We start from the raw sequence: 27,204 nt of genomic DNA, 5'->3' as shown, positions 1-27,204 counted from the left end.
CTCAAGCCACAAGCATGGCCACACTAGGCACCACTGGCACTTTTGGGGACCTTCTCCCTTCCAGGCGCACTTGGATGACGTCAACTCAACGGGGGCATTGACTTTCGCCACCACTTCCTAGAGCGTCCCGTGAAGGTAGTTTTTCAGGTGTCTAACTACGACGCCTGATTCAATAAACGCCTCCCGTTAGGCGTCAAGGGCGCTTTTTAAAGCCCCCTTCGTTCCGATGAGTCAAGTTAAGCCAGTCTTGGTGTCCGAGACGGTGGTCCAGAGAGAGGTAGAAACAGGCTCTGTGAAGGACGACTAAAATTCCGTTTCTAGAAGGTTCCGGACCCCTGAGGCGGGGCCTATCAGGAGTGCACTGTGACGGGAGGAAAAGTGGGCGGGGCAAGAGTAACGGTATCTGGCGTGAGGGAGGGGCGGAGCCGGGAGGGGGCGCGCGCGACACCGAGGCGCGGGGCAGGCTGGGAAGTGTCGCTCGCCTGGCGAGTGGTGGCGGCTGAGGCGTGAGGGCCGCCATGGACCCGCGGAAGGTGAGCGAGCTGCGGGCCTTCGTGAAGCTCTGCAAGCAGAACCCGGCCCTGCTGCACGTCGAGGAGCTGCACTTTTTCCGCGAGTGGCTGGAGAGGTGAGCCCGCGGCGCCCGGCCGTGCAGGAGCGAGGGGGCGTGAGGCGGCTGGTGGGGCTGCCTCCCTGGAGCCCCCTCAGGGTCGCCCTCCGAGGCGCCGTCGCTGGGCCTCCAGCTGCCCTCAGAGCCTTCCCAGGGCGCCCCCCTCTCGGGGGCGTGGGGAGTGCTGGGTGCGGTGCAGGCGGCCGTTGCACTTCGAGCTGGGGAGTTGTGAAACTGCCAGCAGCGTCACAATAAGGCGGTGGTTCCCAGCCTGGGATACGTGTAGCCCCTCGCGGGGGCGGGCCCCCTCCCCTCCCCCCTCGGGGTTGCTTGAAAAGGTATTGCCTAAAGGCAGAATCTGTATTAGGATGCCTCTGGGGCTGCCAAAGCAAGAAGAAAGTCAGCTAGCTGGCTGCCAAAGCCCCACCAACTTCTAGTTTCTGGTCATCAATTTGTGCATTATCAGATTTGGGTCAGTAACTGGAAACATAAATTTGAAATAACAGCAGCTATATCTGTTACAAAAGTTTTGCTAATGCAAGGGATACAATTTATGGAAATGGATTACCAAGGGGTACACAAGTGGAAAAAATGTAGGGAAGCGCTGCAATAGGAGGTTGGGATGTCTTACTTGTTGGCCACCTACAATGCTTTCCCCTCAACCAGTGGTTCTTTTTAGCACCAGGTCCCAGTTTTTGAAATGACAATATATATCGTGACTAGAAAAATGTTTGTATTTATTAATAATAATAAGTTAATTAATAGCAATCAGGATTCTGTACTCCCAAGGATGCTAGAGATCTTACATATAGTGTGTGTTTAGACATTTGCTAGACTTCCTGGAAATGGAGTTCAAGGACCAGACGTTTCCAGGCATTTCAGGGTACCCAGAAGACTGAACTGGAGAGCAAGATATGCAGTAAGAGACTTCCTCAGCCAGACTAAAGGCTGAAACTGGGTTCACAGATTATCTATGGCATGCCAGTTACTAGAGAAAATCAGAAAATGTAGCATTTTAATTTGGGGTTTGAAGAATATCTCTTTCTACAGGTTAACTTTCAAGTTATTTTCTGCAAGAAGAACTGGGAAAGGATGCTTGCAAAGTGTTTTTTAATGTTTCAGTCCAGGGGCCTTCCCATGCTTAAGGAGAGAAGTCAGCTCTTTGATTTCTTCTGTGTTTACTGGAGGCCAATTTAGAGCATCCAGTAACCCAATATCAGAAGTTCCCATACGAAGTTCTTCACCCTTATAAAATAGGGTTAGAAAAGTGTTGTTGCCACATCTGAGGGATACTATGGACCTATAGTACTTTCCCTAAAAGATCGCAGAACAATAGCCCAAAATAGTTTGATATTATGAATTATTGCCAAAGTTTCAAAAAGTTTGCAACTCACCAAAAATAGGCTTGTGATGCACTGGTGGGTCCCAACTCACAGTTTAGGAAACACTGCCCTAAATCCTAGTGCGCGACTGGAATGCATTGCTGGTGTCCAGGACGGAAGACCTTGTCCTGTCATTGCAAATGGGTCATTCTTTTATTCGTCCAGTTCTTCCATTTTTTCCCTAAAGTGGGGACTTCAGGCTCTTAAAACAATAATGTATTCTGTAATCTGTCTATGAGTGCTTGGAACATGAATGCTTTTTGTACACAGAAAGCGCTTGTATGAAAGGGATAAAAATTACACCACATGTGTGCCTATTTGATTTTTTTTTAACCTGACCTGTATAAGTTATGGGTTATTCTTTGACCGCTTACTGCCCTGGAGCATATAACTATAGCGAAATATATATGCAGTCAAGTTGTACAACAAACACACTTTTTTCCTCCAATTTGAAAGTGTCTTTTGTGGAGAGCAAGCATTCTTTTCAAAGTAGTCTTGACCCTTGAATTGCTTAAGGTTGACTTTTCATTGTGTGGAACTGAATTTTACTTATGCCAGTAAGGGCACAGTTCAACTTTCCAGCTCCAAGGTAAGGGAGCAAACATTGCCTTACCTTGAGGAGGCCTCCATGACTCGCCCCAACTGCAAGATGCATCACACACCCCACTGGCACAGCTATGCCAGTGCTGGAAAATTGGTTAGGATTGAGCCCTAAATAGTTTTACCTATGCCAAAGTGTGAAACACAAGTTAGTGTAGCTACACGACATTAATAGAGATAATAAGGGGTATAAGGTAGTATTCCACCCTGTGTAACTGGCGTTATGTGGGTAGCCAGTTCATGTTAGAGTCCAGTGTTTTTCCTGTATCATTTTCCTGTATAATTGCATTAGTTATTCAGGACCTTTAAAGTACTTAACTGAATCACCCATCTCTTCCAGCACAGCAGCAAAATTTGCATTTAACATTCTCTAGATTGCTTTCCATAATCCGTTCATGATGTAAAATCCTGCTTGAAAGCAGTGACTATGTTGCCAAGAGTGCCATTTGTACAACCAACTGCATATCAGACAAATGTATAATTAAAAAATCAAAACCACAATAGCATTTTGTTTTGCAGTTCAGAACAAAAGTACTAGTAGCGTTGATTTACTGCTGTGAAAAACAAAGTTGGCTAGCATTGGTTTCTGAAGACCTTTAAGTGAAAGTATCATTCATGGCAATGCAAAAGTATGCATTTCTGAGCAGGACAGGAGGATGGAAAGAGCTATGATGTTGCACCATGATTCTTGTCATGTGGCTTCAGATTTTCTGCCATAGTGGTAGAGGTGAATGATTTCATGTATTCTTATGGCTTTGGGGGAATGGGGATCCACTTAAGTGTGTGCTTTATTTCTTGAGCTGTGTTCATGCTTGGAGAAGTCCTGTACACTTGAGCCCATTCATTTATTCATTCATCTAAGTTCCATCTCTAATGCATTTATTTAAATTTAATTTTTTTTCAGCCCTTGCCACTGTGCCAGGTATTTGATGCAGCCCTTTGGCCGAAAAGTTTAGAGACCCCTGTTTTAGATCAACTAGTTTAATCGTATAGTTTAGAGGTGTCATATTAAGGCTTTTGAAATCTGTGAAGGTGCCTAATTCTACATTAGGACTGGAATGTAAAAAATGTTTTTGAATGTTAACAAGAGTTTCATAAACAAAGTCACAAACATAGGTGCTCTTCTTAGCTGAGAAGTGTTTTATAGAATGTAGCTCAAGCTTTTCTTTTAAAAAAAGACAGTATATCATCCTGAATTTATTAAACATCAAGTATAATTTTCCCTTTTGTTCTGGTTTCCCTTGCATTCTATGGCAAACAGTTAGAGTGTAAAGCAGGTGCTTCAGAGATAAGCAGCAAAAGTATAGAACAGAATGGAAAGCAAGCTGAGCATCTGCATTCCTTGATTTAGTCAAGTTGCGAGAGTTATTCTGCATTCTGTTCATCCTTCTGGAAAAAGTGTGTGTTCTGTTGTGTGCACATGCTGTTTCTCCACACCAGTTTCTAGTGTTTCTAGTGTTTCTAGTTGATGTTTGCATAGAGTGAATATTCAGAATAATTTTTCTAGTGTTGTGAAATCTCCACAAATTGTTCCTAGATTGTCATGGACTGCTATGGTGGAAGATGGCACATATGGGCAAAGGGCAAAAGAGAGCAATGCCTAGCAGTTCACAGCAGCCCTTCCACCCTTGTTCTTCACCTTTTCTCTCCTGCTGGTTTGGCCTGGGAGTATTTGGGGATTTAGTGAATCTCCACTGCTGCTCCCACCTTGGAAAACCTGTCTACGTAATTTGAAAGGGATTTCCAAAATCAGTGGAATTCTCACTTGCACAAAAGCAAAAACCAGCAGTAGTGAGAACTGGGCAATCTGGGAAATTGCAGCAACCAGCTCTCAGTCTAGTAAATTGAGACCAGATAATCAGTAAAATGAAGAGGTGTTTTATTAAAGAGCTGATTTTTCCTGGCCCACAGGTGTACATAGTTGATCCCTGTTGCATATATGCAATGTTGGGTAGAAATGGCTTAAACAAGGTAAAAGAAAAGAAACTGGGAGGGGATGCAGGGGTAAAAAAACTCAAATAAAAAAATAAAAACAGGACTAACCAAAATGAGAGTTGTGCCCACATTTTGCCAGAGCTTGAGGACAAGCAGCAAATCAGAGTCCCTGAATGGCTGGGTACTTTTTTTAGCTGTTTGTGCTATCCAAAAGAAGGGAGAGGAGGGTCTGGTTCCTTCACCTCTAAGAGGAAAGGGTGAACCCTAATGCACAGGCACAGCACATCAAAAGGTAGCTGAGGCAATGCAGAGCATTTCTGTGCATAAATTAAAAAAAAACACCTACAGTTGCTGATGTGACAGGATCATCCAACTGGATCTTAGGATGACCTGGGCATCCCATTTTACCCCTAACCTTACCAGATGAGCTTGGCTGCATAGTTAGTTGGCACGTGCCAGTCTCAGCAGAAGGGTTGACCAGAATTCTGTGTTTGAGGGAAATCTAGCCTTGAAGATTCAAAATCCAAATACTTGTCTGGGATGCCATGTGGAGCTTCTGTGTAACGGTGGGGAATTCTCAGAGAAAAAGTGCCACTGCAGGAAGATGTCACAGTTGCTTTTAGATGCTGAGACAGCATAGAAGTCTTAGTGGGAGGCTAGAAATGTTCAGAAATAGGGGAAAAAAGCAGAAATGAGAGAATAAGTGGTTTTCAACATAACTGCTTAACCTTCTTGCCATTTTCCCCGTGGTTATTGAGTTTGGTGGCCGCAAATATCAATGAAATTGCCTTTGCCTTAAGGAGACAGAGTTGGAGGATCTGTTTTCGTAAGCTTTTATTTATTATTTTACTCAGCAAAATAATAATGAAGAAAACCAACTTGTGGTTAATCTGTCTCTAAGCTATCAATGTTATGTTTTGTAACTCCTTGAAGTCATGAGACCGTCATTGTAAAGTTGGCAGTTCATACTCTTGCACACATCTTAATCCAAACAGTATTAAACCCTATATCTCATTTTCCTCTTTTTTAAATTGTAAAGCATGGGAGGTACAATACCACCAGCTCCAAGCCACACTTCTTCAGAAAGACCTGATGAGGTAAGAGAGCTACTCAATTATTTGATAGCTTATTTGTGTATATAAATATTGTTTTATTAGTTATCAGATTGATGCAAAAACTGACCTCAAATGCATGTAAAAAGGGTTATATTATGGATGCTGCGTTATGACTAGTACAGCATTACAGCTTACATAGTGCCCACAATGTTTGGTTTCTTGTATTGAAAGGCAGGATAAAAATCTTATTTGTTAATAACCGACCTCTTAGAAAGTCAGTTTTTTGCATTATATGCTTGTTGCAAACTTGGGGGGTTTGGGGTGCTCAGAATTCTTGGTTCTTGAAACCTAAAGCCCTCAAGGCCCCTCTGTTCAGTAGTACTGCCACCACCCTGTATGTGCCAGTGCCTCAATCCAGGGACACTGAGACCCTCTAGGCTTAATTCTATCCCTTGCAGGCACTGAGTGCTTTCTCCAATTAAAACTTCAGTCCTCAAGTTACTAGACCTCAATGAGCACTTGGTAGCTTGCTGAACAGCTAGGCAGGATTCTGAACCTTTGTCCCCAACAGACAATGAAACAACTTAGCAAAAGTGTTTGTCTGGGTCCCTCCCAGATACCCTGACCCCTGATTTACCCTGGAGCGGGCACCCTATGCCCAGGGTGGGGAAGCTTCCCTACCCTTGAGGAGGGCAAAGAAGGTTGGCTCACCCCAACCAGACAGAGGGGGCTGGCAGGGCAAACAAGGAACACAGAAGGAAACAAGCCAGGAACAGGAAATGCCTTTTCTGCCCCACCTGGAGGAAGGGGAGGGGCCAAAAGGGGGCGGGCTTGCACCATAAAAGAGGGAGGCCAGGGGTAAGAGCGAGGCATTGTGAAGCAGGGAGCTGTGAGGTGAACAGCTCCTGCTCCCAAGCCAGGTGTGGCAGCTCTGCTAAGGAGGAGGACAAGGATGCTGGAACCCCTCCCCCCTCCAGCCAATCTGAGACCTCCCTGGGGGTGGAACAAGCCTGCTCCAGACTCCTCCAGGGGTGGGCCCCTACAGAGATTTTAGTTTATTAAGTACATAAGGCAGCAAATGCTAGAGGCATTAAACATCTAGGGAACATATCAGCAATAAAATAATAAAGCTAGCTGTCTATCTCTCTCTATTAATTCCTATCTCTCACCTGAGTCCGTTACTCTTGTAGATTTTTTAGCTCCAGGGCTACCTATGAGGCCAGGTGCCCATGTTGGACAATGGAGCTCCAAAGCATGCAGGATGTTGCACCCAAAACTCTGTCCAAGAAGGAACACAAACACCCCTTGAGGCACTCATTATTATACTTCTTATGCTGATAGTATTGAGGTGACTTCATACTTATTTAGACTGTCCAATCAGAAACTTTTGAGGACAGAACTGTCTTAAATTTGGCCTGGTTGCTAGCCCTCCTAGTTTTTACCCCTCCCAACTGGAGATCCATAGCTGCATTCCATTCCGCTTGATCAGGCGCCTCTCCGTCTACTAAGGTGTTAAACATTCCAATGGGTTGTAATTCTTGTTGTCTGTTCTTTCTGGCCAGCAAGGAGAGACAACAATCTTTTTGTTTATTTACTCACGTTCTTGCAGCTGGGAACTACTAGCAACTTCTCAGTTACACTGTCTTAGTGTGGTTCAGGTTTCTACTGCCAACCTAGGCCTAACATGTACATATTCATGACAATGCTAAACATGCACTTAGAGGGTTGCACTAGAACCCTTTACAGAGATGTTCCCTTTAGAAACATGCACTAGAACCCTTTACACAGACCTATCCAATATAGGAGAAACCATGGAAGCAGAGGGCACAATACTTAGATACATATGAAATAGTCTTTGTTTCTTTCAACAGACTTCACCAATGACTCTTGATATGCATTGTGAAGGATATTACCTAAAGGAATGCACAGTTTACAGCATAGATTTTTTTATGGTTCCTGTTGGTGTTTGAAATTGTCTAGGCCAGTGGTTCTCACATATTTAGCACCGGGACCCACTTTTTAGAATGAGAATCTGTCAGAACCCACCAGAAGTGATGTCCTGACCGGAAATGACATAATCAAGCAGGAAAGTTTTTAACAATTCAATGTTATAATCCTATCCACACTTACCCAGGAGTAAGTCCCATCTACTATCATTGTTGAAAGCATAAGCATGGTAGTCTGTTAAATGTACAGATGAATCACATTCCCCCAAATGCAGTCACTTGCCATGGGAGCATCAAGTCTAATATATTAAAAATAAAATATTGAAATGAATGGGGACCCACCTTATATCAGCTCGCGACCCACCTAGTGTGTCTCGACCCACAGTTTGAGAAATACTGGTCTAGGCGAATAATGGGATTTGAAAGAGTGATAAATTATTCAGGATTAATGAAGCATTTTGACTGCAGGATAGTATTTATTAGGAAAGTCTGAACTGGGCAATTGGGCATTTTTGTGTGTACAGGTAAAGCCTGTTTATTCATGAAATTTCTGTCTGTGAATCTTACTCAACGTGTATCCCCAGGACCTGCATGTAGCCAGAGTTGGCTCCACCTGAGCACTCCCGTCACTTTGGGCAAAACCAGAAGTGCCTCTCCAGGACCTCTGGGGGCCTTTCTGAGGCCCATGGAGGTGGCGCATGGCCTCTACGTGCCTCAGAAGAGCCTCCAGAGGCAACTGGAACACAGCCTCCACGAGCCTCAGAAAGGCCTCTGGAGGTCCCGTTTTCAACTTCTAGGAGTTCCAGAAGCCATTTTGAGGCCTGTGGAAGCTGCGCGCAGCCTCCACAAACCTCAGAACAGCTCCGAACACGACTGGAGGAAGGCACTGGTTGTGTTTGGAGCTGGGTGGACCCCAAATTTCATGTGACTTTGTGTGAAATTCGGTATTCATGTGGGTTCCAGGAATAGAAACTGAATAACAAGGGTCCACCTGCACTTGACTTTTCATATTTTAACATATGCCATACTTCTACCTCCTTTCTCATGACAGGGTGGGAAATGGTGTCATCACTTTCAACATTTTTTGTTGTGCCTTTCTAGTTAAATAAGTCCTTGAACTGGGATTGTACAGGTATGCCCCCTTATTTGCAGAGGTTCCATCCCGGAACTCCCACGGATAGTTGAAACCGCAGATACGGGTGAATGCCCTGAGGTCTGGACTTTCTGGAGGCGAGGGGAGCCCGGCATCCCTCCCTCTGGAGGGGCTTCTTAGCTCAGCAGATAAAATAACTAGGTATTTATATACCGCCTTTCTGGTAATCAGATTACTCCTTTGACTTTATTCAAGGCGGTTTACATAGGCAGGCGTTTCTAAATCCCTCAAGGGAATTTTTACAATCATAGAGGTTTTCTCTTTCAAGAACCAACAACATTTCAGAATGGATCTTCCTGGTTTGGTCTCACTTCTGGCCTCCCGTTCTCCCAGGCAGGCTGACAAGCAGCTCCATCTCTCACGTGGAGGGCAGCCAAGACACTCACAGCAAGAGCAGGTGGAATCACTCTGCTTGGCTTGTCAGCTGCTTCAAGGTCTCGCCATTCTCAGCTGTTCAGGGAGCTGCCGGTGCGGGCTAACGGAGGCTCTACCCTCTAGACCAGACCTCCTGCCAGGCTCCTGTTGAGCTCAAATTGAACTGTAGAGCTCAAAACACATGACTTCGGTTTCACAAACTGGAGGTGATGTTTATAATGCCTTATGAGTCATTAAAAACATCGCTTGCAATTTCTCCATGAAATTGGAAGTCACATGTTTTGAACTCTACAGCTCAGTCTGAGCCCGGCAGAGGCCTTGGACGAACGTCTGCTGTCTCTACTAAGCTCAGAGGACCTCTGGAGGTGAGGGAAGTGGGGGACACCCCATGTGCAGTTTTGTGTGACAGTTTCATCTTGTAAGACAAGGCAGAGCTATAAGAAACTATTGCAACTGTTATATGATACTGTTGGTTGGTATTCCATCCATTGTCAGTATTCTTCAGTATTCTGTCTTAGACCTGGTATAGCTGCCTCTCTTTAAGGATACTAGTAGTTTCAAACTAGTCCCAGTGGATTTAGTGAGTCTTTGTTAACTTGCTTTCCTGAGGCAGAGCTTTGCCATCCCCATTGCCTTACTGTTTTTCACTCTGTGGTAATTGGCTTGTTGCTGTATTGTATCCTAGATACTTTATTGTCTTTGTAGTTCTTTTTTAGATCTATCCTTCTGAACAATGTACACAGTTAAATACTGTAACCTGAACACAGTCTTAGCAATGCTGAAAAGAACAGTAGCGTTGTATTATAAGTGTTTGAAACAATTCTCCTTTTAATACTGCCTAAAGCATCACCACTAGTCTCTTAGGCGGCAACATCAGATTGTTACCTACTATAACTCCTAATTTCTCAGTCATGCTGTGGCCTAGCCTGCTACATCTATGTTGTGCCTTTTTTATTCTTCTGTGCATAATACTGTTGCAATTATTTGATTCCATTGTATTGTTGTCTGTGTGACCTTGTATTATGTTGAATCTTTATTCTATAAAGTTCCTTCCAGTTTTAGATCTGGAGAGCGTGATTCATATATTTATTGAGATAAAATGGGGAAGATGTTAACAGCACTAGGCTCAGTGCTAATTCCCATAGAAAGTTGGTGGAAGATTCTGTGTTCTGATTTAATTGTTTAGAAATTGCACATTCTTCATCCTGACCTTCAGCTAAGTTTCTTCCTTCTTGTGTTGTAGCTTTTTCCAGTTTGCTGCTGTCAAGTTTTTTTTTTAGGATAATGCTGTGTGATAGCAGGTGAAAAAGCTTGTGTACTGATAAAGCTCGTGTACTAAACCAGTAGGCCATAGGCCGGATCCAGCACCTCAGAATTACCTGTCTGGGTGCAGCGGTGGAGGCTTTCTGATCCATGCTGCAGACCTCTTTTTTTCTGCCAGTCTTCTCATACTTGTGCTGGGCGGCCACTTCCACCCAGAAATTGGGGTGGAAAACCTTCTGGGGCAAGGGGCAGTGGAAGCGGCAGCCTGGTACGAGTTTCTGAAAAAATCAGCAGCAAAAACAACGGAACGGAAAGCCCTTTGCCACTGTCCTGCCCAGACAGGTAATTTGGAGACGCAGCGAGTCATGGTTTGGAAACCACTGTTACTAAACCAATATGTTAAAAAAGAAAGCAAACCTGGTCTGGAATTACTGAGGCCCATACTGTGCCCACAATTGCCTCTGGGCACAGTGCCGAAACCTTACCTTTCTGGCATGGAGTGACCTGTTTTCGTGTCTAATTTGTGGAGCCTTATGCTGGGGAAGCAGTTCTGCTGCCGATCACCCCAGGAGGCTTTGCACCCTGATTTCTCAGTGAACTCTCCCTGGCGTAAGGCTTTGCTAATTCGCAGTGCGAAAAAGGGTAAGTCTTCAGCACCACTGCGCTGCACCCAGATGCAATAATTGGGCTCAGAAGATCCAGTCTGCAGACTGGGTTTGGAGACATGTGGTATGAAACCATTGATAGTATGATGGACTTAGGAGGCCAGTCTATTCCAGAATTTTAATGGACACATTGAATACTTCTTTCATTAGGCAAAGACAGAGGAAAAGAAACCAGAGGAGCCACCAAAACCACCAGAGCCTGATAGTGAAGAGAGTGATTTGGGTGAGTTTTATAGTGTTATGGTTTTTTCCATGTAGTTGTATTTGAATTTTGCCTCTTTTCCTTTTTTTTGTGAATAACTGAGAATTTGCTAATCAATAAAGTTTTTGTTTGCAGAAATTGACAATGAAGGAGTGATTGAACCAGACACCGATGAACCTCAAGAAATGGGTGATGAAAGTGTGGAGGTAATGTTGAAGCTTCATGAACTTGGAACCGTCCTTTAAAAAAGTTGCTTTTCAGATTGATCTGTCAACATGTTTTTATTGCACAGCAAGAAAATTGTTCTAAAATGAATCTGTAGACATCTACTAGAATATAGTACACCTACATAAAACTACAAATGTTTTTCCATTTTTTATGTAGGAAAATAACTGATAGTGAACAAAATCTTTCCAACTCTACCAACATTCACTAATATAAATAATTTTTGGTGGGGGGAGTACAAATTTCTGACTGCCTCTCCTTGGAGGATGTTTCTTTAATGCTAATGAACATTTTTATTTCTACTATTTAATGTGCTTCTGTTGAGGTGTTTTGTTTTGCTTGGCATGTCTTACAACTTGAGTTAGGCTATTCTCATTTATTAGATTTGGTCTGGATTCTTTGTTTTCTTCCCCTCCCTTAGGTAACAGAAGAGATGATGGACCAGGCTAATGAAAAGAAGATGGAAGCTATTAATGCACTAGGAGAAGGTGAGTTCTTTGTCCTTGGGTCATCTTAGAAAATCAAATGCATGATACCCACAAATGCTTCTTAGTGTTAGATCAGCAGGCACCAAACCCTGGCCCACGGGCCAGATCTGGAAATTCACGCCGGCCAGCCATTTCCTCATTCTTTTGCCCCAGCATATTCTGTTCCTGGATTTTTGACCAGACGTGGCTGACCAGTGTGAACTTTAAGGGAGATCCGAGAGGAAGATAGCAGGTTCCCTGGCCGAATTGTAAACGCCGTTCATGCCAGGGAAGGAATTTTTGATGTGCTAGATAAAATGTGACGTATTTGAGACTATTCCCACTTTCCAAAAGTGGTTTTTGACCATGTTAGAATTTTGGTGCAGTGCTTAGAAATTGATCCACCCAGTAACAAATCTCAGCATAGTTAGTCCCTTGTTCAGCAGTGGATAACCAAGTCATAATTTATCTGCCCAGAAAATTATTATGCTCCTTTTTGCATCATTACTTGCTTTCTGATACAGCACTCAGGTTACTCTCTGCTGTGAACAAAGCTGTCATCAGTAGTCTCCTGCTGTGGAGCCACATTTTCGCGAAGAGGTTAAGTGAACCCTTGTGAGACAGTGGGTTTTCTGGCCAGAGGATAGCATTATCATTTATAAGTAAATGACATCGCCATCTAACTCAACCAAGTTGTAATAGGCATCACTGGAGTACCTGCCTGCTTGCCATGTGGGACAGGGAGCTGCTTTCTCCATCCAGAGAGGGGACCTTGCCTTGAGACAACTGTATTAAGCCACTTCTACTCGTTGTTGCATATACGCAGCAGAGATCAAATGCATACACCTGTAGTCTGGGCAGAAATGGGTTGAGGACACTGTTGCAGTTGCTACATTCCATTCCTCTGCTACCTAAGCCATGACATCCTCCTCAGAGTGGTGTTAAATCCAATATATTACATTACCACATTGAAGATTTCCTTCGTAAATTACTAATTCTCTTGTTTCATCTGCCTAAGATGTTGGTAACTTTGCCCTTGCTAGAGAGCTTTAACTTTCTACCATATGTCCAGATTGCTCATTTGTGTGTAATCAGAATTTGTTCTTGAGGTACAACTGAAGTTTTATTATATTTTCAGGTGACTTTCAGAAAGCCATTGATTTGTTCACAGAAGCCATCAAGTTGAATCCTCATCTGGCTATCTTGTATGCCAAACGAGCTAGGTAAGAGCTTATATTTGAAGGCTTGTTCCTCTTGAGAAGCCAAACAGAACACATTCAAATACAGTTTGAATGATTTGAACCAGTTAACTCAAGAGTTCTTGTTTACTGTAGATATTTCCAAACTGATTACTGAATGTACTATTACTGAAATTTCAGCCAGTTTAACACATGACTATTTCCAATCCTGACCTGTTTGTAAAACCTGTTTAACCTCTTGGATTGCATTGCAGTCACTATTGGGTGCCCTGACAATCCACTTACAAGTCCTCTGCTACTCACTGACCACTGAGAAAATGAGTGGGCTTAGCATGTCATTTGTTAAATCTATTTTGTGAAGCTTATCTCCAAACTGGGATACTGTCGGATCACTGTTAATCACCTGAAACTAAAAAAGCAGAATTGTGACTGTGGAAATTCTTAGAAGGCAGTGTCTCTAGAAAACTGAAGGATTGCTAAATGCCTGTGAATTTCTGTGCCCTTCAAATGGACCTAGTCCATGTGATCTGGTTGATACTACCTTTTCTGTGTTATATTATCATTTCTGTGTTAATCTTTTCCTTAATATCACTTCTGTACTATACGTGGGAATCAGACTGTAGTGTGTGCTTTGTACATGTTTATGAAAAATAAGCATGGCAAGACAGGCCAGGATAGTGTAGGGTTTCTGGAGTTGGACTTAAACCTGGAAGATTCAGGTTCAGATTCCTACTCAGCCATGAGGCGCCCTGGGTGACCTAGGGCCAGTTGCTATATCTCAACCTCGCCTACCTCACAGGATTGTCACGAGAAGGGGAGGAACTATGGATAGCACCCTGAGTTCCTTGGAGGAAGGGTGGTATTAAATTGTGAAAATAACTTATTTGAACAGTATTGCCTCAGGAATCAATGACCCATGTTTTGATAGGGCAGGAGAGAATATGAATTGTCTATGCCTTTTTGGTTTCTACTAGTTGTCTTAAAATCTCAGTGGAAGGAAGCTGTCTGGCATAAGGCAAAACTAATTGAATAATAGCCAATTGTTCAATGGTTTGACTTTTGAGATCTTTCTTGTGAGAACAGCTTGTGATCCAAGCTTCTTTTTTGCAAGATAATACTCTTCAGGAAGTTGGGGTATGACCATTATTTTTAAATGGCATTTGAGATTCCAGTTTTTTGTCTTGATACATAAATAACTCAAGAGATAAAAGTTGAAGCCAATAAACTATTTTCATTGTCGCCTTTTAACTGACCAGGAAAGACAGAAATATAATCAACATTATGCCACTGAGATTGTGATGGTTTTAAGATGTGCATTTGAAGCTTGATATGCTTGTTGGAGTAGGATGTATAAGATCTGAAAACTAATGCAGGAAGGAGTGAGAAATCAGATGACTAAATATTATAACTGGCATGTAACTCCTTGTATGGTTCCTGAGTTCTCAGGTTGAGGATTCCAGCAATATGAAACTGGCAGTTCCTTCAATATGCATGCTTTCCTTTTTGTAATTGACAGTGTCTTTGTGAAAATGCAGAAGCCAAATGCTGCCATTCGAGATTGCGACAGAGCCATTCAGATTAACCCTGATTCAGCGCAAACCTACAAATGGCGAGGAAAAGCCCACAGGTAAAGAAACTGCAACCTTTCTTTTCATCCTCATCCATGAAGTGATGAGGAAGAAAACTTCCAGTCTGTTTTTCTCTTATAATATGAGTTAATTGCATGCCTGATATTCCATGCAAGGGCTGGAGGCTAGGAGAGAAGTGAGCATAACCCCACTGGTACCAGGTGTTCTAGACCAGTGGTTCTCACACATTTAGCGCTGGGGTCCACTTTTTAGAGTGAGAATCTGTCGGGGCCCTCCGGAAGTGACTTCATCAAGCAAGAAAATTTTTAACAATCCTGCCCACACCCAGAGTAAGTCCTGTTCGTTATAATTGTTAAAAGTACAGGTCTGTAACATTTCCCCAAATGCAGACACATACCAGGGTAGCATCAAGTCCAATATATTAAAAATAAAATTGAAATGAATGGGGACCCACCTGAAATTGGCTCACGACCCACCTAGTGGGTCTCAACCCACAGTTTGAGAAACACTGTTCTAGACTAACAGTTTGGCTGATGTGAGAGGCATGGTTGTGATCTGCATACCTTCCTCTGCTCATAAATATATCCTAACAAATTAGTTCAGATGTTTAATATGGTCTCTAAAGTTGTAACATGTTATTAGATATCAGTAGCTTGTATGAGGTGTGGGTTTTCGAATAGTCCTATACATGTTAGTGTTAAATGCTAAGTGCTCCATACCTTCCTAACTGTAAAACCTGAAAATTATCAACTTGTGGGGAAAATTCATGTAGCTTATTGCTTAGTTAAAGGCAAACTGGTGCAGATCCATCGTTCTTAGGTGATGAATGACATCTGATCTTAAAATGTAGTTGTCCAGGAGCATTGTCAACTCTGATGTTGGTATATTGTCATTGCCAGACTGTTGGGTCGCTGGGAAGAAGCCGCGCATGACCTGGCATTAGCCTGTAAACTGGATTATGATGAAGATGCAAGTGCCATGCTGAAGGAGGTGCAGCCTCGAGTGAGTAACAAGAAGAATGATGGCATGGGGAATTACTTGTGCTCCTCATAGTTGACTTCTGTGGTGTCAATGTAGTCTAGAAAGCAGTGCTTTGAAATTATAGATCATCTTGTAGTGCCAAGCACTTATTTACTGGCCTTGAGGTCCTATCTTCTGATTGCCAGAAGATTGGTTCATTTTCTAAACATCGGATGTTTGCAGCTTGTCTGCTACATGTGTCTTGTTAAGACATATGAAAAATTCAGAGACTGAGCATTAATCTGTGTATATGGAAGTGTGTTCCAGTTTTTACTTGGTTCAGTGGGGGTAGGGAGGAGAAGTAATGGAAATGCTGCAAACATATCTGCTGCATAAAGTAAACTGGCTCTGAAACCAGTTCATTGGGTGTTATTGACAGTTTGCTTTGCTAGTCTGCCACAAGGGAGCGCTGTTTGATTTGCTTAAACAGTTCAAGAAATTCTTCATCTGCAAACTGAGCTTGGTCAAATGGTCAAATTAATTTTGCACACTTGCTGAACTGTACTGTTGACTATGGTTGGAGAACAGAAGGAAACAAATTTTAAACTTGTACAGTCCTGAAATACTTGGAGCATTTTAATAGCTTTGTTTTAATATATCAGAATTGTTCATATCATTTGTTCATATGCACTTGAATATGCTTAAATCTTTGATTTGACTCTGCTTTGTTCTGCCATTGTGTAAGTAGAGCTGCTCTCTCTGAGTCTTGTACTCAAAGGGCAACTTGTTGAACAAAAAATTCCCACATACTTTAGTGAAATTTTGATTCCTGCAGTGTGGGAGGGGACTTGTCCCCCTCTCTCCTGCATGGGTTCTATGAGAGAAGATGCTTCAGGTCCTTGCTGAAGGGAGGTGGGACATGCATGTGTCCTATGTGCCTAGTTACAACGTCTTTGCCCATTTTCTTTTCCATAGGATGGAGAGTACAGGATAAGGGCTTGCCCCTTCAAACTAAATGTCCACCACTAATGGAGTTTGGTCACTTTAATACTTACTGCAATTTTTAGTCTGCGAGATAGTTCCATCATAATTGTACAACACTGCATGAAGTATAGGTAAACCTCCTGTGAAAACACTGAGGGCTTTGTCTTATTTAACTTACCTTGATGTCAATTTCCTTAGATTAAACTTAGAGGAATAACTTGGTTTGGCATGTTTAGTTGGCAACCTTCAGTCTCGAAAGACTATGGTATCGCGCTCTGAAAGGTGGTTCTGGAACAGCGTCTAGTGTGGCTGAAAAGGCCGATTCGGGAGTGACAATCCCTTCCACACTGGGAGCAAGTGCAGTCTGTCCCTGGCCTGTCTCCCTGGCTATGGGCCTTCCTTCTTTGCCTCTTTGCCTCAGACTGTTGGCCAAGCGTCTCTTCAAACTGGGAAAGGCCATGTTGCACAGCCTGCCTCCAAGCGGGCCGCTCAGAGGCCAGGGTTTCCCACTTGTTGAGGTCCATCCCTAAGGCCTTCAGATCCCTCTTGCAGATGTCCTTGTATCGCAGCTGTGGTCTACCTGTAGGGCGCTTTCCTTGCACGAGTTTTCCATAGAGGAGATCCTTTGGGATCCGGCCATCATCCATTCTCACGACATGACCGAGCCAACGCAGGCGTCTCTGTTTCAGTAGTGCATACATGCTAGGGATTCCAGCATGTTCCAGGACTGTGTTGTTTGGAACTTTGTCCTGCCAGGTGATGCCGAGAATACGTCGGAGGCAGCGCATGTGGAAAGCATTCAGTTTCCTCTCCTGTTGTGAGTGAAGAGTCCATGACTCGCTGCAGTACAGAAGTGTACTCAGGACGCAAGCTCTGTAGACCTGGATCTTGGTATGTTCTGTCAGCTTCTTGTTGGACCAGACTCTCTTTGTGAGTCTGGAAAACGTGGTAGCTGCTTTACCGATGTGTTTGTTTAGCTCGGTATCGAGAGAAAGAGTGTCGGAGATCGTTGAGCCAAGGTACACAAAGTCATGGACAACCTCCAGTTCATGCGCAGAGATTGTAATGCAGGGAGGTGAGTCTACATCCTGAACCATGACCTGTGTTTTCTTCAGGCTGATTGTCAGTCCAAAATCTTGGCAGGCCTTGCTAAAACGATCCATGAGCTGCTGGAGATCTTTGGCAGAGTGGGTAGTGATAGCTGCATCGTCGGCAAAGAGGAAGTCACGCAGACATTTCAGCTGGACTTTGGACTTTGCTCTCAGTCTGGAGAGGTTGAAGAGCTTTCCATCTGATATGGTCTGGAGATAGATGCCTTCTGTTGTAGTTCCAAAGGCCTGCTTCAGCAGGACAGCGAAGAAGATCCCAAACAAGGTTGGTGCAAGAACACAGCCCTGCTTCACGCTGCTTCGGATGTCAAAGGGGTCTGATGTGGAGCCATCAAAGACAACAGTACCCTTCATGTCCTTGTGGAAGGATCTGATGATGCTGAGGAGCCTGGGTGGACATCCAGTCTTGGGGAGAATCTTGAAGAGGCCATCCCTGCTGACCAGGTCGAGAGCCTTCGTGAGATCTATGAAGGCTATAAAGAGTGGCTGTCGCTGTTCCCTGCATTTCTCCTGCAGTTGTCTAAGGGAGAATACCATATCAGTGGTGGACCTGTTGGCTCGGAATCCACACTGTGATTCTGGATAAACGCTCTCTGCAAGTACCTGGAGCCTCTTTAGTGCAACTCGGGCAAACAACTTTCCTACAACACTAAGGAGAGAGATGCCACGGTAGTTGTTGCAGTCACCCCTGTCGCCTTTGTTCTTGTACAGCGTGATGATGTTTGCATCCCTCATGTCTTGAGGTACTCCACCTTCTCTCCAGCAGAGACAAAGGATTTCATGCAGCTCAGTGATGATGATCTCTTTGCAGCACTTTAGGACTTCAGCAGGGATGTTGTCTTTTCCAGGTGCCTTGCCAAAGGCAAGGGAGTCCAGGGCCACGTGAAGTTCTTCTAGGGTTGGTTCACTGTCAAGCTCCTCCAGCACAGGCAGGCACTCAATGTTGTTCAGCGCTTCTTCGGTGACTACATTTTCTCTGGAATATAGCTCAGAGTAGTGCTGCACCCAGCGTTCCATCTGCTGCGCCCGATCCTGGATGACCTCGCCTGCGGCAGACTTCAGAGGGGCAATTTTCTTCTGTGTTGGACCTAGGGCCTGCTTGATACCATCATACATCCCCTTGATGTTGCCCGTGTCAGCTGCTATCTGTATCTCGGAACAGAGTTGGAGCCAGTAATCGTTAGCACATCTCCTGGCAGTCTGCTGGACTTTGCTGCGAGCACCTCGGAGGACCTGCAGGTTGCACTCACTGGGACAGGCCTTGTATGCTGCTTGAGCTCTCCTCTTTTCCTCAATGACTGGTGTCAGCTCCTCAGAGTGGGCTTCAAACCAGTCTGCCGTCTTGTTGGTCTTCTTGCCAAATATGGACAAGGCGTTGTTGTAAACGGCATTCTTGAAATGTTCCCATCTGTTGGATGCGTTTGCATCGACCGGGCCTGGAAGAGATTCCTCAAGCGCTTGTGCAAATTCCTCCACTTTTCTCTGATCCCGAGTCTTGCTCGTATCAATGCGAGGTCTTCCTTCCCTTTTCGTGTGATACAGTCGCTTTGTTTGCAGTTTCACTCTGCTGCACACCAGCGAGTGGTCGGTGTCACAGGCAGCACCCTGATAGCTGCGTGTGATCTTGATGCTGGGAAGGCTGGAGCGTCTGGTGAGAATCAGGTCGAGCTGGTGCCAGTGCTTTGATCTTGGGTGTCTCCAAGAGACTCTATGTTGGGGCTTCGTGTTGAAGAACGTGTTGCTGACACAGAGACCGTGATGACAGCAAAACTCTAGCAGGCGTTGGCCATTTTCGTTCATCTTCCCAGTGCTGAACTGACCTAAGCAAGTGGGCCACGAACCGTTATCAGCACCAACTCTAGCACTGAAGTCGCCGAGGATGAACAATGGCTCTTTTACGGGGATCTTCTTGATAGTGGTGGCCAGGTCATCACAAAATTTGTCTTTGGCTTCTGCTGGAGACGACAGAGTTGGTGCATAAGCACTGATGAGAGTGACAGGTCCGGCTGATGACTGGAGCTGGAGGGACAAAATTCTTTCACTTCCCACAGTAGGTGGGATGATGGATTTCAGCAGGGTATTTCTGACCGCAAAGCCAACACCATGTTCCCTGGTTTTGTTTGGTGGTTTTCCTTGCCAGAAAAATGAGAAATTTCGCTCCTTGACAGATCCGGAATCTGGCAGCCTTGTCTCTTGAAGGGCGACGATGTCCATCTGCAGTCTGCTCAGCTCCATGTCGATGACAGCTGTTTTGCATGCATCGTCTATTGCTTGCAGGTCATCAGAGAAGCCAGGTGTCATTGTCCTAACATTCCAGGTGCCCAACTTTAGGGCAGGAGTTTTCTGTTTTCTATTGCATGGTGCAGAGTTGTCGATCCGCTTGTCGGTTTTCACCCTAAACCCCACGCACCCCGTGAGGTTAACGGACTGTGGCGAGGCAACACCTTACTGGCTGGGGACTGCCCAGCTTAAGGCGGGCGGTAGCTGCCCAATGAGATGCAATGATCTCTCCCACCGTCGGAAGCAGCCCCTGGCGTCATGCCCTACGCCAATCGAGCAAAGACTTATAACTGGTAACTGCTGCTTCCCGTGTTGTGCCGACGCCGTATGGCGAAGTTGGAGTGTCCTCTCCAGTGCGCGAAGCCTGGGTAAAGAAGGTATGGAGGATAGGCTGTTACCCATGCAGCAAATCCCCCCTCTCCACGTCGCTGGAATGATCCAATGGAAAGGCAGAAGCCAATACGGTTGGTTCCAGCGGCGTCGCAGGAGTTGCCAGAATGTGACTGTGTGCAGCCACGAACTGCCTGAGGGAATCCGGCTCCTGATTTTGCCTCGAGGTTGACTCCTGAAGCCTTTTCCACAACTGGATGTAGCCACAAGGCAGTGGAGGCTACACTTTGCCAAATAGGTTTGGCATGACCTATTTACAAAATGATGGTGTTTCCCCTCATTAATCTGCATGCTTCTGATGCAGATCAATGAGATCTGCATCAGATTCTTGATCATGTGATCAATGAGATCTGATTTCTGATTCTTGATCATGTGATCTTCTTGTGGAGGCTGTCAAAAGGAACCCTTTAAATAAAACTGAGATTCATGCAGTTATCTTCAAGAGCCCCTGGACCCAGGAAACCTCTGAAGAGGCTCTGTTACTAGAGTTTGTGGTTATTCTTTTTGCCAAGTGGCTTCTAATAAACCTGGTAACTTCTGATTCCTTGAGTTAATGATGTCTGTTAAGGTGTTATATTTTGATGTATGTAGACTCTGAAGCAAAACAAATCTTCTCTAAAAATGAGAGTGGCTTTACTGCTGCTGATCTGTGCTTTGATTCTGCAATCTTTTTGGGGGCCTCAGTAATATTGGTTTGACACGGGAAGGTGTGTGTGTTAAATATAATCAGTATTATAACAATAGAGAAAATAAGAGTACATGTCAGTTAAACAAGCTATGTCAAATAGAGTACTAAGATGGTTCTGTATAGATGACTTTGAGAAATCTAGGATACTTTTTTCACCTGTGACGCAGGCTCAGAAGATTGCAGAACACAGAAGAAAATATGAACGAAAGCGTGAAGAGAGAGAAATCAGGGAAAGGATGGAAAGAGTAAAGAAAGCACGAGAGGAACATGAAAGAGCTCAAAGGGTGAGATTTGCTTAAAGTGTTTACCTTGTATAAAAGAAGAAAAACTCATCATGACATTAGTTTGTGTTCCGAGTTATGCAAGGGTAACACACATGTTCCTTGACTTCTCAGAACCTCTTGAAAAGTTGCTCCTGGGTGATGGGAAACTCCTGGGAATGGTTTGGAATATGGTTGGGGGGAGGACTGCAGTGGGAGAGGGCAATTTCTGGAAACCCTGGCCCATTGACTGGTTTTCTGATGAGAACTCAGAGAATAGGTAGTATGAGTGCCACTGCACTACTTGGGGTACAACCCTCTTAAATTCAAGTGGGGTAATATGCATGAATTCTAGAACAGGCCCATAAAAGGAATGGGAACTGCTTCACCAACCATCTTTACAAGTCTGTTTTTAATTGAATCTGTGTCTAGTTGTAAAGAACCTGTATATGGTTGAGAACAAACAGGTGTATTCCAGTTTGAACTTTAGTGTTAGTATTGTAAAAGGGAACAGTGGGGAATTTTAAGCATTAAAAGAAATATATATATTGGAAAACTCCTGTATTCCATGGAAGGACTGGATACTTGGCATTGCACTGAAGTGAAGCAGTATTTCAGAAAACCAGAATATCTGGAGCATTTTGGGCTTTGCATCCGATGATCAATTTCCTCAGTTTTCTAGAAATTAGAAGTAGTTGAAGAGCATGTAAAGTATTTCCATGATTCTTTGAATACAGGAGGAAGAGGCACGGCGACAGACAGGAGGTCCTCAGTTTGCTGGCTTTCCAGGTATATACTCATTTCAATGCATTAACATAAATGGATAACTCGATCTTGTATGTAAGGCAATAAATGACTAATGGGAACAAACACTAAGGCAGCGGTTTTCAACTGCTAGTGTGCTGCGAGGCAGCCTCAGGTGTGCCACAGGGCCAGAGGAGGCAGGCAGCAGCCGTGGGCGGGAGAAGTGGCTGGTTTGACCCTCATGTAGCGGCAGCAACTGCTTTGCATCTCCTGCTGTGAGCAAGAGGCAAGCTGCAACCCGATCCTCCTTCACCTAGGACTAAACCCCATTGACTATTATGCGGCTTACTTCTGAGTAGACATGCCTAGGCTTGTGTATCAAGTCCCTTGTCTGCCCTGCCTGCTGATTGGGCAACCAGAAAAGCTTGGAAGATGTCTGGGCAGAGTGAGAAGGAGGAAGCTGGGCAGGCAAACAGGTAGGAAGCGAGCGAATCTGCTGAGGCCACCAGCCTAAGAATGGGCTGGCTGAGGGTCCAGGAAAGCCCCTTTTCCTTGCCACAGTTGCCTGCAGCTCCCCAAAGCAACCCTCCCTGCCTTGCCTTTGCCTTTCAGAGGAGGGGTATTAGGCCACAATCCTATTCACACTTTCCTGGGAGTAAGCCCAATTGACTGTAATGGAACTTATTTCTGAGTAGACATGCCTGGGCTGGGCTGGGCTCTCAAGTTCCTCTCCTAGCCCCACTTTCTTGGGAGTAAGCCCCATTGACTATAATGGGATGTACTTCTGAGTAGACATGCCTAGGGTTGGGCAAAGTGTCTACTAGTCACACTTGTTTCTGAAATACAGGAGCAGGCAATTGGGGGAGAATGTGAAGCAAGTGATTCTGGACCTTTGGAGGTTGTGGACTAGTGAGGGAAGGGATAGTAGGAGAGGTGTTAATTGCAATTATGAGATGAGGGGGGAATGTCCCTGTGGGAGAGGGTGGATGGGGGAGAGGAGGAGAAAGAAGTGCCAATTCCCTGCTCATGTATTTGAGAAAAAAGAGTGCAACCAAAAGCTCAATCCTAGGCATGTCTACTCAGAAGTAAGTCCCACAGGCACATCCCCCCCCAAGTCTTTGGCTGCAATCCTAACCACACTTTCCTGAGAGTAAGCCCCATTGAACAAAATAGAACTTACTTCTGAGTAGACCTGGTTAGGATTGTGCCCTTTGTCATGTAATGATTTAATTGTATTAATTATATTAATTAAAAATTAATTGTAATATAGTAATTTAATGTAAGTAAAAAACTAGGAGTGTGCCTTGACAATTTTAGTGCCTTGACAGTGTGCTGTGAGCTGAAAAAGGTTGAAAATGGCTGCACTAAGGGCTGTGGCCTGACAGGCTATAGAAAAAATGTGGGGCTAGAAAAGTTTTTTTAAACAAGTGAAATGTCCTGACTTTGAACTGTTAAGAATTGTGTAGGTTGTTGAATTTCTTGCCTCTGTACCCTTCAGCATTTTACCATGCTTGTAAAATCCTACAGAATAACAGCTTGTAGAAATTGCTATATTGCAATAGTTCTTGTATGGAATTGATAGAGTGTTGATATGTTGACGTTTCTTTTGTGGGAGAACCAAGTCTGAAGGTAGAATAACAGTTAAATGGGTACTTGGTAACTTTTTTTTCTGAGAAACTTCAGCTGAAATACTATATTTGAATACTGACTTTGTGGTGTAACTAAGTGTACGGGAAACATTCAAAATGAACTGATTGGTTTTCTGGGCAGACATAACTGACTTGTATGTTTGCTCTCTTGGCTGCAGGAGATTTCCCAATGGTGAGAGAATGTTAAAACATAACATGCACATGCCTTGCAGTAGACTAGATTCTCTAAATGTGTTGCTTTACATTTGTAGGTGGAATGCCTGGCGGCATGCCTGGAATGGGGGGCATGCCTGGTCTCAATGAAATTCTTAGTGACCCTGAAGTTCTTGCGGCCATGCAGGTGAGAACATTGCATAGATTATGGTCATCATGTAATGCTATACCAGTTCCTTAAATCTTCCCTCAGACATTTAAGGTCTTTCCACCATTTCATTGACTTGCAGGAATTAAATTTTTTCCCATTTAGAATGCTCACAACTGCATGGCTTTAATTACAAAGTGCAGAATTGCAACCCGTTTGGGTGGGGGTGACGGCAGGGTCTACTTGCAAATAGTACAGTTTGGTATATAGAGAAACTATCAGTACTTATTTTCATATAATGCTTGCTTCACAGAACACTCTTCTGCATAATTTTACATTCCTTAGCAATACTTTTCTCTTGCTTCCCCTTGCTATTAAAAATTCATCACATAATAGGAGGGTTTTACAATAGGGATACTGTCTGTGTTTTCTTTTCTTTTGGACAAATAGCATTGTAATATGCAGATTCTAAAATAACCAGTCATTCACTCATGTGTACCATTGGTGCCTTTGTTGCAAGGTACATAAAGAGTTTGATTTAGTTATCAAGCTAACGTGTCTCATAGGTGCTGCTAAAGGCCAAATACTAGGCAAGAAGATAATACATCTAAACTAGGCTTGATAATACTAACCTGAAATGGCAAATCTTCTCTTACTATTTTTTAAATCTATATGGCTTTTCTATAGTAAAATATTTTATACTGTCCTAAAGCAGTTGTAATAATGCTTATATGTGGATAAATATACCAGTTAGAATCAGGAAAAATATGGTTGCACTTTGGGGAAATAAAGAGTGGGTCTGAAAAGAATGTTTGATATTTCTGTTTATTTTGATCAGGGGATCAGGTTATAGGCTGTACTGAATGTGGCTATGCAATTTAAGCACATTTGCAAAGCAAAATATGTTTATATTTGAGAATGAAGGAAGGGACAGCTGTAGAATTCTGATTTTTCAAATCTAGCAGATGAGCAACACTAAGAAAGGAGCAGATCACTATGCTGTGCTTAATGCCCTGTCTAGTTACCTTTATTGCTTTGGCATTCACCATGCATGGCCCAAGACTTTGCAACTGGAATCCTGGGAATTCCAAATCATGCACCAAATATTCTTTTGCTCGTGTGACAATACCATCCATATGGAAGAACACACAATGATATAGTTTGAAAATGTAAATAGTAATTGTTCCAGATAACACTGTACATGAATATTTTGATCATAATTGATACATCATTGGCATTACCTATAATCTCTACTGGGATTGTATCTAAAAAGCATTTTACTTCAGCATCAAGGTAGCTTGATGTTTATCAGAGGTGACAGAAATGGCAACATACTGTACTTGGTACCCTCCACACTTTGCCATCAGATGAAGTTAGTGCTACTTCATGTGTAGTATTTTGTATTGAACCTTACTTTTCAAGAGCATAATGTGAGCTAACCTGGGGCATAACACTGAGTTAAGGATCCCATTAAAATTGCCTTTGGCATACTTGGTTCTTTGTTGCTTTGTGGCCTGAAATATAACACAGATAGTTCAATATCTTAGAGATGATTAAATAAATCAAGGGGGTGTGATACTTGGAGTACTAATTCACGGTTTGCTTATTTTTGGAATTCTTAATTTTATAAAATAGAATAAACTGAACAACTTCTGTCCTTCTTTTACAGGACCCAGAAGTTATGGCAGCTTTCCAGGATGTAGCCCAGAACCCAGCCAACATGTCAAAGTACCAGAATAACCCCAAAGTCATGAATCTCATTGGCAAATTATCAGCCAAATTTGGAAGTCAACCGTAAAATCCCCTTTCATTGCAAGAGTTGGGGGAAGTATTGATTACTTACCGAATGTTGCAATAACACCAACCCTTGTACTTCTGATTCTCAAAAGAACTGGAGTGCTCTGGGTGGAATCCGTCTTCTTCCTCCCTCCACACTTAGAAATGAATGGCAGTCAGTTCATGATTGTATTCTGTTTTTATTTCAAAAAAATAATTTTATCCACTTCCTGCCTTTGCCCAGGAGTGAGTTACTCCACAATATTATTTTATTCTTAAATTGTGTTAGTCTTAATCTGATCTTCCAGTAGATTGTACCAGAACATGTAGTGGGGAAAACTGGGGTGGGGTGGGGTGATGGTGGTTCTTTCTATGACTGGGTTTCTGCTGTCCATTAACTTGGGTAAAAACTTCTAACAGTGCTTAAGAGATTCTATGGTCTCTTTTTTATTTTAACTGGAAGTAATAGTACATAATTTGTGTTCATTTTTACATTCACAAGGGTGGGTTAAACTCTTCAAAGATCAGATGCCTGCAGCGATTGGAAATGTTCGTTCCTGTTTGATTTGGCTTGCAGTATGTTGGTACAAATGCTATTGAGGTTGAATTACTTTTCAGCTCTGTGTTAAGCAGAGTAACATGTTAATCATTTCTATCAGTGCATAAGAGATTCTATAAATGGCTATCCCTAGCATAAATAAGCTGACAGATCTCAATTTCTATTGTACTGATTATTCAACTGTGTGGCCTGGCTTAATATTGCAGGAGGATACAAACTGGTTCTCCTCACTGTCCCTCATCCATTGCATGAACAGTTCAGAATGCAAAAACACTGGAGAAATTCTGAGTTCATGAGTCCTAATAAGCCCAAAACATAAAGATGTGATATCAGTTTTCCACATTCCCCAGTTATCTGACTTTAACTTTGGTTTTATAGTATGTTGCTAATCTCATAATGTCACAGGGATGGCTGAGTATGGAAGGGAGAAGAAATGTCTGTGCTAGAAATGGCACACATTAAGTATAATCACAGCTTGTATATTCATTGAACACCTTGCTGAAATGTTCACTGATACTAATACAACTGAATCTTTGTCTATACTAAAATTCTATTTTCTGCTTTTAATGTTGGAAAACTGAATATAATTAGGTCTTGGTCACTTCTACAGCTTTGGAATGTTTTCTGTTCTGTGCTATTGTGATTTTGTCTGAATCCATAAGTGGGTTTTTTTTTTTAATTAAAACATGCATTGGTTTAGGAATTCAAAAGATTCTAAAAATAAACCCTAGAGTTTTTTCTCAAATGAAAGCAGAGATGAATAAATTTGTGCTTGAGAAATAGTTCTGAAAAATACTTCTAGTTGCCTTGAAAAATAAAAGACTGGTTTTGGAGAATA

General features: G+C 43.3%; 1 protein-coding gene across 2 annotated transcripts; it reads left to right on the top strand.

The window, feature by feature from the left end:
• The first annotated feature begins 444 nt into the window (after positions 1–444).
• On the top strand, positions 445–27,204 carry ST13 (ST13 Hsp70 interacting protein). Of its 2 annotated transcripts, none has more exons than XM_066633434.1 (12): positions 445–628; positions 5,567–5,624; positions 11,135–11,207; positions 11,322–11,392; positions 11,833–11,899; positions 13,017–13,101; positions 14,594–14,704; positions 15,566–15,668; positions 21,245–21,361; positions 22,075–22,126; positions 23,982–24,070; positions 25,701–27,204. In XM_066633434.1, the coding sequence occupies exons 1-12, from the start codon at positions 519–521 to the stop codon at positions 25,827–25,829; spliced, it is 1,065 nt and encodes a 354-aa protein (XP_066489531.1). In that variant the 5' UTR covers positions 445–518; the 3' UTR covers positions 25,830–27,204. The 2 variants fall into 2 exon arrangements, with proteins under 2 accessions (XP_066489531.1, XP_066489533.1); XM_066633436.1 differs by having other exon boundaries at positions 458–533.

Source organism: Tiliqua scincoides, chromosome 7 (genome assembly GCF_035046505.1).
Source record: "Tiliqua scincoides isolate rTilSci1 chromosome 7, rTilSci1.hap2, whole genome shotgun sequence".
NCBI lineage: Eukaryota > Metazoa > Chordata > Lepidosauria > Squamata > Scincidae > Tiliqua > Tiliqua scincoides.
Note: the sequence above shows the minus strand (reverse complement) of the source record. Positions and strands in the feature narration are given on the sequence as shown.